Source organism: Coregonus lavaretus (genome assembly GCF_964263955.1).
Source record: "Coregonus lavaretus genome assembly, chromosome: 7".
Lineage (NCBI taxonomy): Eukaryota > Metazoa > Chordata > Actinopteri > Salmoniformes > Salmonidae > Coregonus > Coregonus lavaretus.
The window spans coordinates 58,994,426-59,008,082 of NC_139994.1; the positions used below are offsets into that span (position 1 = coordinate 58,994,426).

The following is a 13,657-nucleotide window of genomic DNA, read 5'->3' on the forward strand; positions in this document are numbered from 1 at the left end:
TCATTGTTCATTTGGAAGACCCATTTGTCTGTAAACAATTGTTGGAAAAATTTACTTGTGTCATGCACAAAGTAGATGTCCCTAACCGACTTGCCAAAACTATAGTTTGTTAACAAGAAATTTGTGATGTAAACTTCTGACTTCAACTGTATGTATGTATGTATGTATGTATGTATGTATGTATGTATGTATGTATGTATGTATGTGTGTGTGTGTGTGTGTGTGTGTGTGTGTGTGTGTGTGTGTGTGTGTGTGTGTGTGTGTGTGTGTGTGTGTGTGTGTGTGTGTGTGTGTGTGTGTGTGTGTGTGTGTGTGTGTGTGTGTGTGTGTGTGTGTGTGTGTGTGTGTGTGTGTGTGTGTGTGTGTATGTATGTATGTATTCTGAACACAGTCCAAGTATAACAGTCTGGTGTCGTTCCAATGCCAAGAGTGGTTCCATGAAACATTCCCATCTCCTGTGTTGCCCAGTTCCTTAAAATAACACTTGGAATATGGGACATTTTAGCTCACTGTAGTACACAGCATTCCAATCTAGTGTGAACAACAAATGTTGAGATTCTAACACCATTGGAGTGTGTTATTCTGTTATTCTAATGATCAGAAAGGACAAGCATAATTGTCGTGTTTTGTTTAATTCATGACATATTTTTATCTCTCAAATATCCTTTCTCTCTCCTCCTTGAAGATGCCTGAACGGCAGATTTGCATAGCTAATTGCAACCCTGTTCTCCGGGTCTCCCGCTGTGTTCCGAACTTCTAGCTTGGAATTAACGCGTCTCATTTTGCCCTCTCTTCCAGGGTGAATGGTGGGGAGCTGTTAGCACGTCTCATTTTGCCCCATCTTCCAGGGAGACTGGTGGGGAGCTGTTAGCACGTCTCATTTTGCCCCATCTTCCAGGGAGACTGGTGGGGAGCTGTTAGCACGTCTCATTTTGCCCTCTCTCTCGTCCAGGGTGACTGGTGGAGAGCTGTTTGAGGATATCGTAGCCAGAGAGTACTACAGCGAAGCAGACGCCAGGTCAGACTCACACAGATTCACACACTCTCTTCACAGAAGCTATGTTCCTGGTCTAGTCAAACACACATCAGTGGACCTGAAACCACACATTGTAGGTAATTGTGTGTACAGTAGGTTGAGGATTTTTCATCACTAGAGTTAAAGTTAGTTTTAAAATGCCATCATTTAATGAGGACAGTGATACATTTACTGTTTCTACATAACACATACATACACACGTGCAGGAACATTTGGCGCATGTCCGCACACACACACACACTACAATGAGCAGTTACAGTAGTTAGTAACTATGAATAATCTATAAGTGTGTTACTGCATGCACCCTCTTTCTGTAGTTTAGTAGTAGTGTTTATAGTATCTGTATTATATATAAGTGTGTGCTGTCTAATGTATCTTATGAATAGAATCTTCTGTTTTCCTTCTGTTTTCTGTTGCTCTGCTATCATACGAGGCTGCAGTCTGCAGATCTATTCCTTATATTTCTTCCTGTATAGCATGCTTCATTAACAAACGATGACCTGAGAGTTTTTGAAATTGTCTCATTCTAATCTGACTGTTTCTACTCATTCCAAAAAGTACTGTTCAATTTAAAGGGATATTCTGGGATTTTGGCAAGGAAGCCTTCTATCTACTTCCTAAGATGAACTCATGGATACAATTTTTATGAAGGAAGTTAGAGGTAGTTTCGCGAGCCAATGCGAAGCCTATGCTAGCAGATACCCATAGACTTCCAGTCATTGCGCTAACGTCAGTTAGCAATCGCACTAGCGCTAGTTAGCAACTTCCTTCAAACTGAACGCAGAGACATAAAAACGGCCAAAATCCCCAAGTATCCCTTTAAAGTAAGACTGTTAAAAGATTGTTATTTTATCATTTCTGGCATTGGAAGTCAATTATTAGAATTCTTGTGAAAGAAATGGCTTTACCACTTTCCAAAGGTTGAGGTAGAACAAAATGTGAACTTTACTCTACATCTCTCTTGAATTTTTACTTTTTATATTATTTCCGTTTATCATTTTGGTTTTCAGTTTTGTTTCTTCTGTTCTCTGATGTGTGTTCTGTCCTCCTTCTGGCCTTGTCTCTCTCCTCCTTCTGGCCTTGTCTCTCTCCTCCTTCTGGCCTTGTCTCTCTCCTCCACAGCCAATGCATACAGCAGATTCTAGAAAGTGTAAATCATTGTCACCAAAGTGGTATAGTTCACAGGGACATGAAGGTCAGTACACAACACAGAGGCTATGCTGGCACCATGCCGGCCCACTCGCCCGCCTGCCCGCCCGCATTCCACCACAAATTAACAACCACCAACACCCCTCACCTCCTACCCACACAAGCAGCTTTCCTCCTCCTTTCCGTCCGTACCCAACCACCAGCCACCTGACCCCCACCCGTCCACCAATCACTACTTGTGGCTGGGGTCAGGTGGCCCACCAGGGGGCTGGGGCGGCAGGGCGATGAGGTGACACAGCTCACCTTGCCCTCCTCTGTAAATACACGACGTGCATGTAGAATCTCTTTCCCGGTCCTCGGCTCTCTGCCTTGAACGCCTGCTGTGAGCTTGGGTCCTGGAGGGATTTGATAAGCCCCTTTGTTTTAGGGGTTGGGGAGTTTAAATAGTATCAATACATCCACCTCCCCCCTCGCCCTCCCAAGGGTCGAGCTCACAGCCGGCGGGGAGCCAACACCACTTCTGTTTTAAGACCCGGGGGTACAGCGAATGTGGGTTGGTGGGTGATGATGTCATAGACAGATGTCCTGGTTCATAATGGTGCAATCAGAACACACTTTTGTATAAATTATGTCACGCCAATCTTATAGCCTCAATCACTTATTAGAATCTCTACGACCTTGCCTTTCCCTTATATTCAAGGCAATCACATCCAATTGGGTAAATACATTTGCTCTATACTGGGGTACTAGTGGTCAAGGGGTGGTAGTTGGGGGGGGGGGGGGTAGTAAAGAACCACTCAAACATCATCCCCACCACCACCACCACCGCTGCTGCCCCCCGTCTCAAGCAGAGCGCATGGCACAGACAGTGAGTGTGAGCTCGTCAATAACCTACGCCCCCTGGTGTTTGCATGCAGTCATTGCATTCAGCAGATCCTCGAGGCCGTGCTCCACTGCCACCAGACGGGCGTGGTCCACCGCGACCTCAAGGTGAGTAGAGACGCTGGGAAGACAAACACAGCCCTTCCTCCTCTCCTTCCTTCTTCCTCCTCTCATTCCTCTCCTCTTCTTCCTCCTCTAGTTCCAGAGAGACTTCATTCGTCCAGACTGACTTTCAGATTCATCCGTTTGCCTTTAAGAACTTTGATAGACTGTCTCCGACACGTCTGGTTCAGTTGAGACGAGAGAACCACAGAGCCAATTACAGGGTCAAATATTCTACTGACTCTGATGATCCCTTTTCCATTAGTGATGGCTCTGCCTGTTAGGAGTTACTGTGAAGCTGACGAAATGGTCGTTACAGAAAGGCAATGTCTTAGTGGGAACTTTTGGAAAGGCATGTCGACCTATTACGCCCACACCTTCAATGAGGCACTGAGTTGGTCCACAGAACAGTGGCCGTACGGAGGCGGAAATGGGACCTGCAATTCCTCCGAGTTAGAAAACGGTGCATAAAAACAGGCCTCGTTAAAAAAGTGACAGAAGTAGGAGCGTAGGATGAGCGAAAGTAGTAGGATTTGGAGACTTGCCATTGTTAAACCCCTTCTGCTATCCCCCCACCCCCGTCCACAACTCAAATTTGCAAATCAAATGATCCAGGTGCAGTCAGGAGCTCCTGAAATAATCACCCCGTGTTTGCATTCGGTCCCCTCAGGCAGGGCTCTGATTGGCTGCTGCCGGGCTGTTACCATGGGGAGCGGTGGAATAGACAAAGACAAACAAATATGAACAAAACAAACAACAAGCATGAAAGAGGCGGATGAAAGGCTTCGGACTGCTGTGACACGTGTGTGTGTGTGTAGGTGTGGGGGTGACCCATATTGACACACACACACACTCATGCATACAGTAATTTTGACAACAGACACACTGTAACCGCACTGGACAGTACCATTGTATCTAACTAACCTACATGTAATTGATGGACACAGTCTAGACTGCCACCCTCGTAACTGTCTCCACCAGACCATACACAGACTGACTACAGTGCCTTCAGAAAGTATTCATAACCCTTGACTTTTTCCACATTTTGATGTTACAGCCAGTGGTGTAAAAAGTACCCAATTGTCATACTTGAGTAAAATTAAAGATACCTTAATAGAGAATGACTCAAGTAAAAGTGAAAGTCACCCAGTAAAATACTACTTGAGTAAAAGTAAAAAAGTATTTGGTTTTAAATATACTTAAGTATCAAAAGTAAATGTAATTGCTCAAAAATATTTAAGTATCAAAAGTAAAAGTGTAAATCATTTCAAATTCATTATGTTAAGCAAACCAGATGGCATTTTAATTTACCGATAGCCAGCGGCACACTCCAACACTCAGACATCATTTACAAACGAAGCATTTGTGTTTAGTGAGTCCGCCAGATCAGAGGCAGTAGGGATGACCAGGGATGTTCTCTTGATAATTGTGTGAATTGGACCATTTTCGTTTCCTGCTAAGCATTCAAAATGTAACGAGTACTGTTGTGTGTCAGAGATGTGTATGGAGTGAAAAGTACATTATTTTCTTTAGGAATGTAGTGGAGTAAAACAACAAAAAAGTTGTCAAAAATATAAATATTGAAGTACAGATACCCCAAAAAACTACTTAAGTAGTACTTTAAAGTATTTTTACTTAAGTACTTTACACCACTGGTTATAGCCTGCATTTAAAATGATTTAAACTTAGATTTCTTTGGTCACTGGCCTACACACAACACCCCATAATGTCAAAGTGGAATAATGTTTTTAGGAAATGTTACAAATTAATAAAAAATTAAAAGCTGTAATGTCTTGAGTCAATAAGTAGTCAATCCCTTTGTTATGGCAAGCCTAAATAAGATCAGGAGTAAAAATGTGCTTAATTATGTGCAATAATAGTGTTTAACATGATTTGTGAATGACTACCTCATCTCTGTACCCCACATATACAATTATCTGTAAGGTCCCTCAGTTGAGCAGTAAATTTGAAACACAGAGTCAACCACAAAGACCAGGGAGATTTTCCAGACATTGAATATCCCTTTGAGCATGGAGAAGTTATTAATTACACTTTGGATGGTGTATCAATACACCCAGTCACTACAAAGATGCAGGTGCCTTTCTTAACTCAGTTGCCGGAGAGGAAGGAAACCGCTCAGAGATTTCACCATGAGGCCAATGGTGACTTTAAAACAGTTAGAGGTGATAGGAGAAAATTGAGGATGGATCAACAACATTGTAGTTACTCCTCAATGCTAACCTAATTGACAGAGTGAAAAAAGGAAGCTTGTACAGAATACAAATATTTCAAAACATGCATCCTGTCTGCAACAAGGCACTAAAGTAATACTGCAAATAATCTGGCAAAGCAATAATATATATTTTTTGTTAATAAAATATTATATGTTTGGGGCAAATACAATCCAACACATTGCTGAGTACCACTCTCCATATTTTCAAGTATAGTGGTGGCTGCATCATGTTATGGGTATGGTTGAAATCGTTAAGGAATGGGGAGTTTTTAAGGATAATGGGAAATTAATTTACCTTTCAGCAGGACAATAACCTAAAACAGAAGGCCAAATCTACACTGGAGTTGTTTAAGAAGACGGTGAATGTGGCCGAGTTACAGTTTTGACTTAAATCTGCTTGAAAATCTATGGCAAGACTTGAAAATGGTTGTCTAGCAATGATCAACAACCAATTTGACAGAGCTTGAATAATTTTGAAAATAATAATGTGCAAATGTTGCACAATCCAGGTGTGGAAAGCTCTTAAAGACTTACCCAGAAAGACTCACAGCAGTAATCGCTGCCAAAGGTAATTCTAACATGTATTGACTCAGGGGTGTGAATACTAATGTAAATGAGATATTTCTGTATCTTATTTTCAATACATTTGCAAAACATGTTTTCACATTGTCATTACGGGTTATTGTGTGTAGATGGGTGAGAAATATTTTATCAATTGAATCCATTTTGAATTCACAACAAAATGGGGAATAAGTAAAGGGCTGTGAATACTTTCCGAAGGCACTGTACATCAGACCAGACATCCCTCTCAAGCTGTTCCTTCAAGCATCAATGACTTCTGTTGTACTGGATGCTGACGGCACTCTGTTCAGCTCTGCCTCCTCCACCTTTCCTTTCCGTTACATTATCCTCTTCTGTCCATCTCCTTTTTCATCCCTCTTTCTTTCACTCCACTGTCCTTCTTTTTTTCCTTTCACCCTTAACTGAACTCTTCCCTCTTGTCCTCCCGCTCTTGTTGTCGTCATCCTCCTCTCTACTCCTCCTCCCCCTCTCTCCTCCTCCCCTTCTGTCCTCCTCTTCCTCCCAGCTGCTCTAATCACTGATGCTGTTGCTCTCTCTTCCTCTGTGTCTGTCCACACGGGAGGCCAAGCCACTCTGGATGATGCTGGTCTGGATGACTGCATGAGAGACCAGGGCTGTCCCTGTCCTCTCTCCCCTCCCTCTAGGTTTAGATACCAAGCCACTGGTTTAAATCCCTGAAGACAAAATAAAGAGACAGATGGCTAGGAGATAAAGAGAGACAGATAGCTAGGAGATAAAGAGAGACAGATGGCTGGGAGATATAGAGAGACAGATAGCTAGGAGATATAGAGAGACAGATAGCTGGGAGATATAGAGAGACAGATAGCTGGGAGATATAGAGAGACAGATAGCTAGGAGATATAGAGAGACAGATAGCTGGGAGATATAGAGAGACAGATAGCTGGGAGATATAGAGAGACAGATAGCTGGGAGATATAGAGAGACAGGTAGCTAGGAGATATAGAGAGACAGGTAGCTAGGAGATATAGAGAGACAGGTAGCTTGGAGATAAAGAGAGACAGATAGCTGGGAGATATAGAGAGACAGATAGCTAGGAGATATAGAGAGACAGATAGCTGGGAGATGTAGAGAGACAGATAGCTGGGAGATATAGAGAGACAGATAGCTAGGAGATATAGAGAGACATATAGCTGGGAGATATAGAGAGACAGATAGCTAGGAGATATAGAGAGACAGATAGCTAGGAGATATAGAGAGACAGATAGCTGGGAGATATAGAGAGACAGATAGCTAGGAGATATAGAGAGACAGATAGCTAGGAGATATAGAGAGACAGATAGCTAGGAGATATAGAGACAGATAGCTAGGAGCTATAGAGAGACAGATAGCTAGGAGCTATAGAGAGACAGATAGCTAGGAGATATAGAGACACAGATAGCTCGGAGATATAGAGAGACAGATAGCTGGGAGATAGAGGAATAGAAGTTGAGAGGTATGCACAATGGTAGGTGTGTGTGTGTGTGTGTGTGTGTGTGACTGACAGAAAGTCAAGTGTATTTGTCCAGGTAGATTTGGTAAGGCCAACCAGGCTAGATGAACGTGGAGTAAATACATCTCTATGGCTGAGAGACTGAATCAAATTAGACCCATTGCACAGGAACCCTGAGGACCGGGCATATATCCTGATCACAGAGACATAGATGGGATCCACACACAGACACAGCAAGGCACTTAGGGAAGGAAGCCCACAGTCTCATCACAGTTCATTACCCAGTCCTGAAAGCTATACTGGTTAGGCACTATAGTTCTCATATGTGCTTTTAGATTAGATTACAAAGTATTGATTAGCCTATTTGGGGCTTGTTAGGCATATAGAGTTTTCCAAACTACTTATTTGGTTATGAAGCCCGTTATTTAAAGCCCATTAGGGATAATGTGTTATAGAGAAGACTCAATAGGGTGATGTTATAAGATGATGTTATGAGGCCTGCAAATATATATATTTTTACCTGTCCCCTTCCAGTCTCATCATACAGGTTACATACTTTTTTTGGGGGGGGAAATGGAGGGTGGGATGGTTGGGGTGTTTGCAATGACTGCATGGCACTGTTGACTGCACTTTCCACCCCCATCCAACCGTAGCATGTGAGCTCTGCCATCGCCCTCTGATCTGCACGAATCACAACTCACGAATGCTCTACTAACTGTACCAGTGAATGACCATACATTTGCCCTGTTTGACTCGATGCTACACGACAGGGGCAGGCAACCCTGGTCCTGGAGGGCCGCAGTCACTTCATGTTTTTGATTGAACCAACCGGGAAGACCAGAGGTGTTGAATTTAGGCAACCATTGAACTGATCAGTTAGCTCAGTGGGTCAGGTGTGGTGCCTAGTTGGGACAAACCCTGGAGTACCTGCGGCACTCCAGGAACAGGGTTGCCTACCTCTGCTATATGATATTGAGAAATTGATTCCTTTTGTATTTCTACTCCATATGCAATATCTAGGCCATAGAAGTGGATTTAATTTACCAATATGAATACTGTTCTTGAGGTAGTGTAACTAATGTTTTTGCCACACAAGCAAAGCAGCTTCGCTCCAAAAGGTCTCTGAAACAGCTCCCACTTGACATCCAACACATCTCCTGTTTGTTATTATATTACAAGTATATCCTTCCTGATTCATTTCTACTAATTACGTCTCCTCGAAGCTGCCTTCAAAATGTCAGCAAGTGCATTATTCATCAACCCAGAACCCAGGGTAACCTTTTCTCTAAGCCCCTCCCCTTCCTGTTCCGACGCTGGCTATACATGAATCACTGTCGACCTCCTCTGATCTTGTAGCCCGGCCCCTTGGGCTATAGAGACAGACGGACCAATTAGACGCCAGGACCAGCGGCATGTGGCCTGTTACACACGCTTGTGGCTCACTAAAGATCAAGCTGTGTCCACTCCTTTCCTAGCGCCGTGTCAACCATGTTACTGTGTCCGTATCAGTGTCCACCCTGTTACTTAACACTGGTCTGGGTGTGGAATTTGTTCCCCAGTGTGTGTTGAGTGAGAGCATTGAGTCATAGAGAGCTGCTTTCCTAGAGAGTGACCTTGGTGACCGTGACCATGCATGGCCCCACGGGGACACAGGAGGGGACACAATGGGGTTATTACTGAGGAGTTAGTGTCCCTAAATATACTTTGGTTAATGGAATTTGGTCATATATTGAGGAGCATACTATTTTTCAATGGTGAGATGACCCACCGTCTAGGTTCTACAACCCAGTGGGGATATTTCCAATGAATATACCTGTATAATATAGTGGGTATGTTTCCAACACTTAATTTTCATGTATATTGCTGTATGAGAAGTGTTGAAACCCTGTCTCCATCTCTCCAAGCCTGAGAATCTGCTCCTAGCCAGTAAGCTGAAGGGAGCAGCTGTGAAGTTGGCAGACTTTGGCCTGGCCATCGAGGTGCAGGGAGACCAGCAGGCATGGTTCGGTGAGTACCAGTCAGTCACAAAACATCTATTCAAATATCCCCAACTTAGATGTCCATTTGGTGACTTGTTTTAAACAATAGATACAAATAAAGAAATAAGGCCTTGTTGACAATTATCTTTTTTTTTTACAGTAATAAGTCTCCATTAATTTGATCTCCATGCATTTGATGTTGTTTAATATATACTACATAACCCCAGGGTGTAACTAAGCATTTACTGTTCATCATAGGTCCCTGTTTTATTATAAACAATGTCTAAACCCACACAAGCTTTAGAGTACTTTGATGTTTACTTAGTCTTCAAAGCCAACGCTTCACCACCACTACTGAAATGAAGTCTCTTGTGTGAAACATTGAGGAGTGTCAGTGCTCTGGGTTTATAGTGCAGGTTTTAAAAGGTGGATAAACAGGGTTATTTCCCTGCTAATCCCACAGAATGGAGGAATAATTATCCTAATCCCCTGGGCTGGCTGTCACCTGAGAATCATCTACCCACTTCACTGGTGGTACTTGGAGTTCTTTTAGATAAGTGGGTTGTGTTTCTTTGGCGGGGAGCCACATTGCGCACCCAAGAGGGCCGTTCCAGAGGAGAAGTTTTGGGAGCTTGTTAACCGTGGCCCATAAATGTTGAATTTTGGATTTATTTGACCTCTAATCAGCTAATGTGGCATTATTTTCATTTATGTAGTTCATTTATGATGTCTCATCTCTGTTCCAGGTTTTGCGGGAACCCCAGGCTACTTGTCCCCGGAGGTTCTGAGGAAAGACCCCTATGGGAAACCTGTGGACATGTGGGCCTGTGGTAAGGAACTTCCCAACAGAACAGTCTCTTTGACTTTGAGGAAAGGCTAGTACCGACTATGAAGAGCCAACATGGTTCTTACACAGACGATGAGTTCCTCCAGTTCACACCCCTTGAATTAATCACTGCAGCTGCTCGTTACATAACTCATCAAGGGCCAGGCCACCTGGGCTTTACATGTCTAGAACACACTCATTCACACATGAGTCCCAGGTGACAATGGCAGCGTTCGATTAAGCTGAACCGCGGTGCACAGGTCTATGGCCCGTGACGTGAACGGGCAAAAGCGGTGAGGGAGGAGTGCCCTTCTCAAATCTAAAAGTAATTTGCGTCGCTCGGTCGTGTTGCATCGTTCAGAAACATTTAGCATCATTTTCCCATAAAATATATGTTTGAATTTTCAAACTAGTTTTCATTGGGAAGGCAGATGAAGCGTTTTTATCAAAAGCAATCACCTTTGCATGTCAAAACACTCCTGAGTGGCGCAGTGGTCTAAGGCACTGCATCGCAGTGCTAGCTGTGCCACTAGAGATCCTGGTTCGAATCCACGCTCTGTCGTAGCCGGCCGCGACCGGGAGACCCATGGGGCGGCGCACAATTGGCCCAGCATCGCCCAGGGTAGGGGAGGGAATGGCCGGCAGGGATGTAGCTGAGTTGGTAGAGCATGGCGTTTGCAACGCCAGGGTTGTGGGTTCGTTTCCCACGGGGGGGCAGTATAAAAAATAATGTATGCACTCACTAACTGTAAGTCGCTCTGGATAAGAGTGTCTGCTTCTCATTATTCCACGTGCTTTAACCTATGGCACTTTTGTTCTGAGCCGACTTCGCAATCGGCCAAAACGGGGCACCTGGTTCCAAAACTAATGCAATCAATTTTCATCCGGTGCAAACCGGGGCAGATAATCAAATCCCCTCAATTACTTGTTAGTCTGGTTAGAGTGCTTTACTGACCAATCAAGGGCCCTTCAGCTCCTCCCGGTAACTTACCAGCCAGTGAATAACACAGTGCTGAAATGTTTGGCTTGTTTGTCACCACGGCAATGGTGACATGATGAAAGCCCTTATAGTGGGTGGAGTCTACTGTATGTAGGGAGTTACTTCCTGTCCTCTCCCGACCTCTTCATCCATATAACATTAGCATATTTGAGCCAATAGATATATCTCAGTAAAGGTCATCAGATATTATTATTAGATATTATTATTGTTATTAGATATTATAATTATTAGATATTATTATTATTATTATTATTATTATTATTGGGTAATTGGGTCATGCTGAGTTTGATTGTAATTTCTCCTCTTGCTGAGTTTTTAGTATAATGATAATTATCACACTGCTTGCGATTTTTTTTAAATGACGTTTATTCATAATTGGCATCACCCTGATTGTGTGTGACCAGGTGTGATCCTTTATATTCTTCTGGTGGGCTACCCTCCCTTCTGGGACGAAGACCAGCACCGACTGTACCAGCAGATCAAGGCTGGGGCCTACGACGTGAGTACCGCAACAACACACACCCTTTCACGCTCACACACACACACACACATATCCCAACAGCAGTGTTTGACACTTGCTTTAATGCAGATATCTACATTTACATTTTACATTTTAGTCATTTTAGCACGCGCTCTTATCCAGAGCGACTTACAGTTAGTGAGGGCACACATTCTTGACATGAGCTTAAGACAGGCTTGTTCTTAGATCAATACAGAAATCTCCCATCACTGTTTCCAAGACTGTGATCACAATCATTTAACTTTAGCAGGCAAGGCTCATCTCCTGTTTGAGTGGCAGGAATAGGACGTTTGTATCTCTTACACCAGAAGGAAATGTGTTAGCCACTTGTTTTCCCAGCGACACAAGGCCATACGTGACACATCAGATCCTGTCTGTCTGTGTCTTGGCTGAGCATTGCCCCTCCCAGCGTGCTGTTGGAACACAGGCTGTGTGTCTTTCTATCTGTGGCTGTTCCCTCATACTGTTTGCAGCCACAGATACTCCCCTGCCAATGCCAACGCCTGTCCCAGACAGATTGAGTCTTAGGAGGAGGGGAGAGGAGGAGAAGGAGTGAGGCAGGGACAGCCCGATGCAATGGCTGAAGCCCAATTTAGCTCTGACTACATGCACATTATCCTCAGTGACTCTGTTTTTTTGTCAACCTTGTGAAGTTATTTTGCCAGTTCTCTCATCGGTCCTGGTTTCTCCAATGACACATTTCCAAACAAAGCTGGATGAGGGGAGAGAAAGTGAAGGGGGGATGGGAGGATGGATGAGTGGATGGATGGACTGATGGATGACCAGCCTCATGGCCTCTCCCTGTGTTCTCTCCTTCAGTTTCCGTCCCCTGAGTGGGACACGGTGACCCCCGATGCCAAAGACCTGATCAACAAGATGTTGACCATCAACCCTGCCAAGAGGGTCACCGCCACAGACTCACTCAAACACCCCTGGATCTGCGTACGTGTCACACACACACACACAATCACACACACGCACACGCACACGCACACCCACAAACTCAAACACACAGTCCATGAGAACACCTACAGACACGTGATATTCTCCCCCTCTCTCACTGTGTCCTCTCTGCAGCAACGGTCCACTGTGGCGTCCATGATGCACAGACAGGAGACGGTGGAGTGCCTGAGGAAGTTCAACGCCAGGAGGAAACTCAAGGTGAGGAAAGGTTTATCACAGGATTTGACCAGGTTTTACCTGGTTTAACCAGGTTTCTCACAGGATTTGACCAGGTTTTGCCAGGTTTCTAACATTATTTCACCAGGTCCTGACAGGTTTCTGACAGGATTTCACCAGGTTTTACTAGGTTTCTCACGGGAATTTACCAGGTTTCTCATAGGATTTGACCAGGTTTACCAGGTTTCTCACAGGATTTCACAAGGTTTTCCCAGGTTTCTGACAGGATTTGACCAGGTTTTACCTGGTTTCTCACATTATTTCACCAGGTTTTGACAGGTTTCTGACAGGATTTCACCAGGTTTTACCAGGTTTCTCACAGGATTTGACCAGGTTTCTCACAGGATTTGACCAGGTTTCTCACAGGACTTCACCAGGTTTCTCACAGGATTTCACCAGGTTTCTCACAGGATTTCACCAGGTTTCTCACAGGATTTCACCAGGTTTCTCACAGGATTTCACCAGGTTGTACGAGCCCATGTACTGTATGTCATAGAGTGGACACTGACCACTAAGTAATCTAATCATTACCTTTCCACCTAAAGTCTGACACCATGTTAGGGATTAGAGATGACTATTAAAGCCTTGATCAGCCTCAACTCACTGTTCCTGTTCTCTTCCTCAGGGTGCTATCCTCACCACCATGCTGGCCACACGCAACTTCTCAGGTCAGATGCATCTTCCTACTGTATTACTGTTTCTTTCAAGGTGTCTCTCTT

The 13,657-nt window shown here is 44.0% G+C and overlaps 1 protein-coding gene across 11 annotated transcripts in view; it reads left to right on the forward strand.

Moving 5' to 3' along the window:
• LOC311132134 (calcium/calmodulin-dependent protein kinase type II delta chain-like) overlaps window positions 1–13,657 on the forward strand; it is a 107,918-nt gene that overhangs the window by 71,812 nt on the left and 22,449 nt on the right. For 6 of the 11 annotated variants that reach the window (XM_084165343.1, XM_084165346.1, XM_084165350.1 and 3 more), the window contains exons 5-12: window positions 953–1,018; window positions 3,103–3,175; window positions 9,339–9,441; window positions 10,160–10,243; window positions 11,644–11,738; window positions 12,579–12,701; window positions 12,837–12,920; window positions 13,564–13,606. In XM_084165343.1, the coding sequence (XP_084021469.1) occupies window positions 953–1,018; window positions 3,103–3,175; window positions 9,339–9,441; window positions 10,160–10,243; window positions 11,644–11,738; window positions 12,579–12,701; window positions 12,837–12,920; window positions 13,564–13,606 (671 nt within the window). Of the gene's footprint in view, window positions 1–952; window positions 1,019–2,158; window positions 2,232–3,102; window positions 3,176–9,338; window positions 9,442–10,159; window positions 10,244–11,643; window positions 11,739–12,578; window positions 12,702–12,836; window positions 12,921–13,563; window positions 13,607–13,657 lie in introns of all 11 variants that reach the window. The other 5 variants (XM_084165347.1, XM_084165352.1, XM_084165353.1 and 2 more) reach the window with 1 other exon arrangement.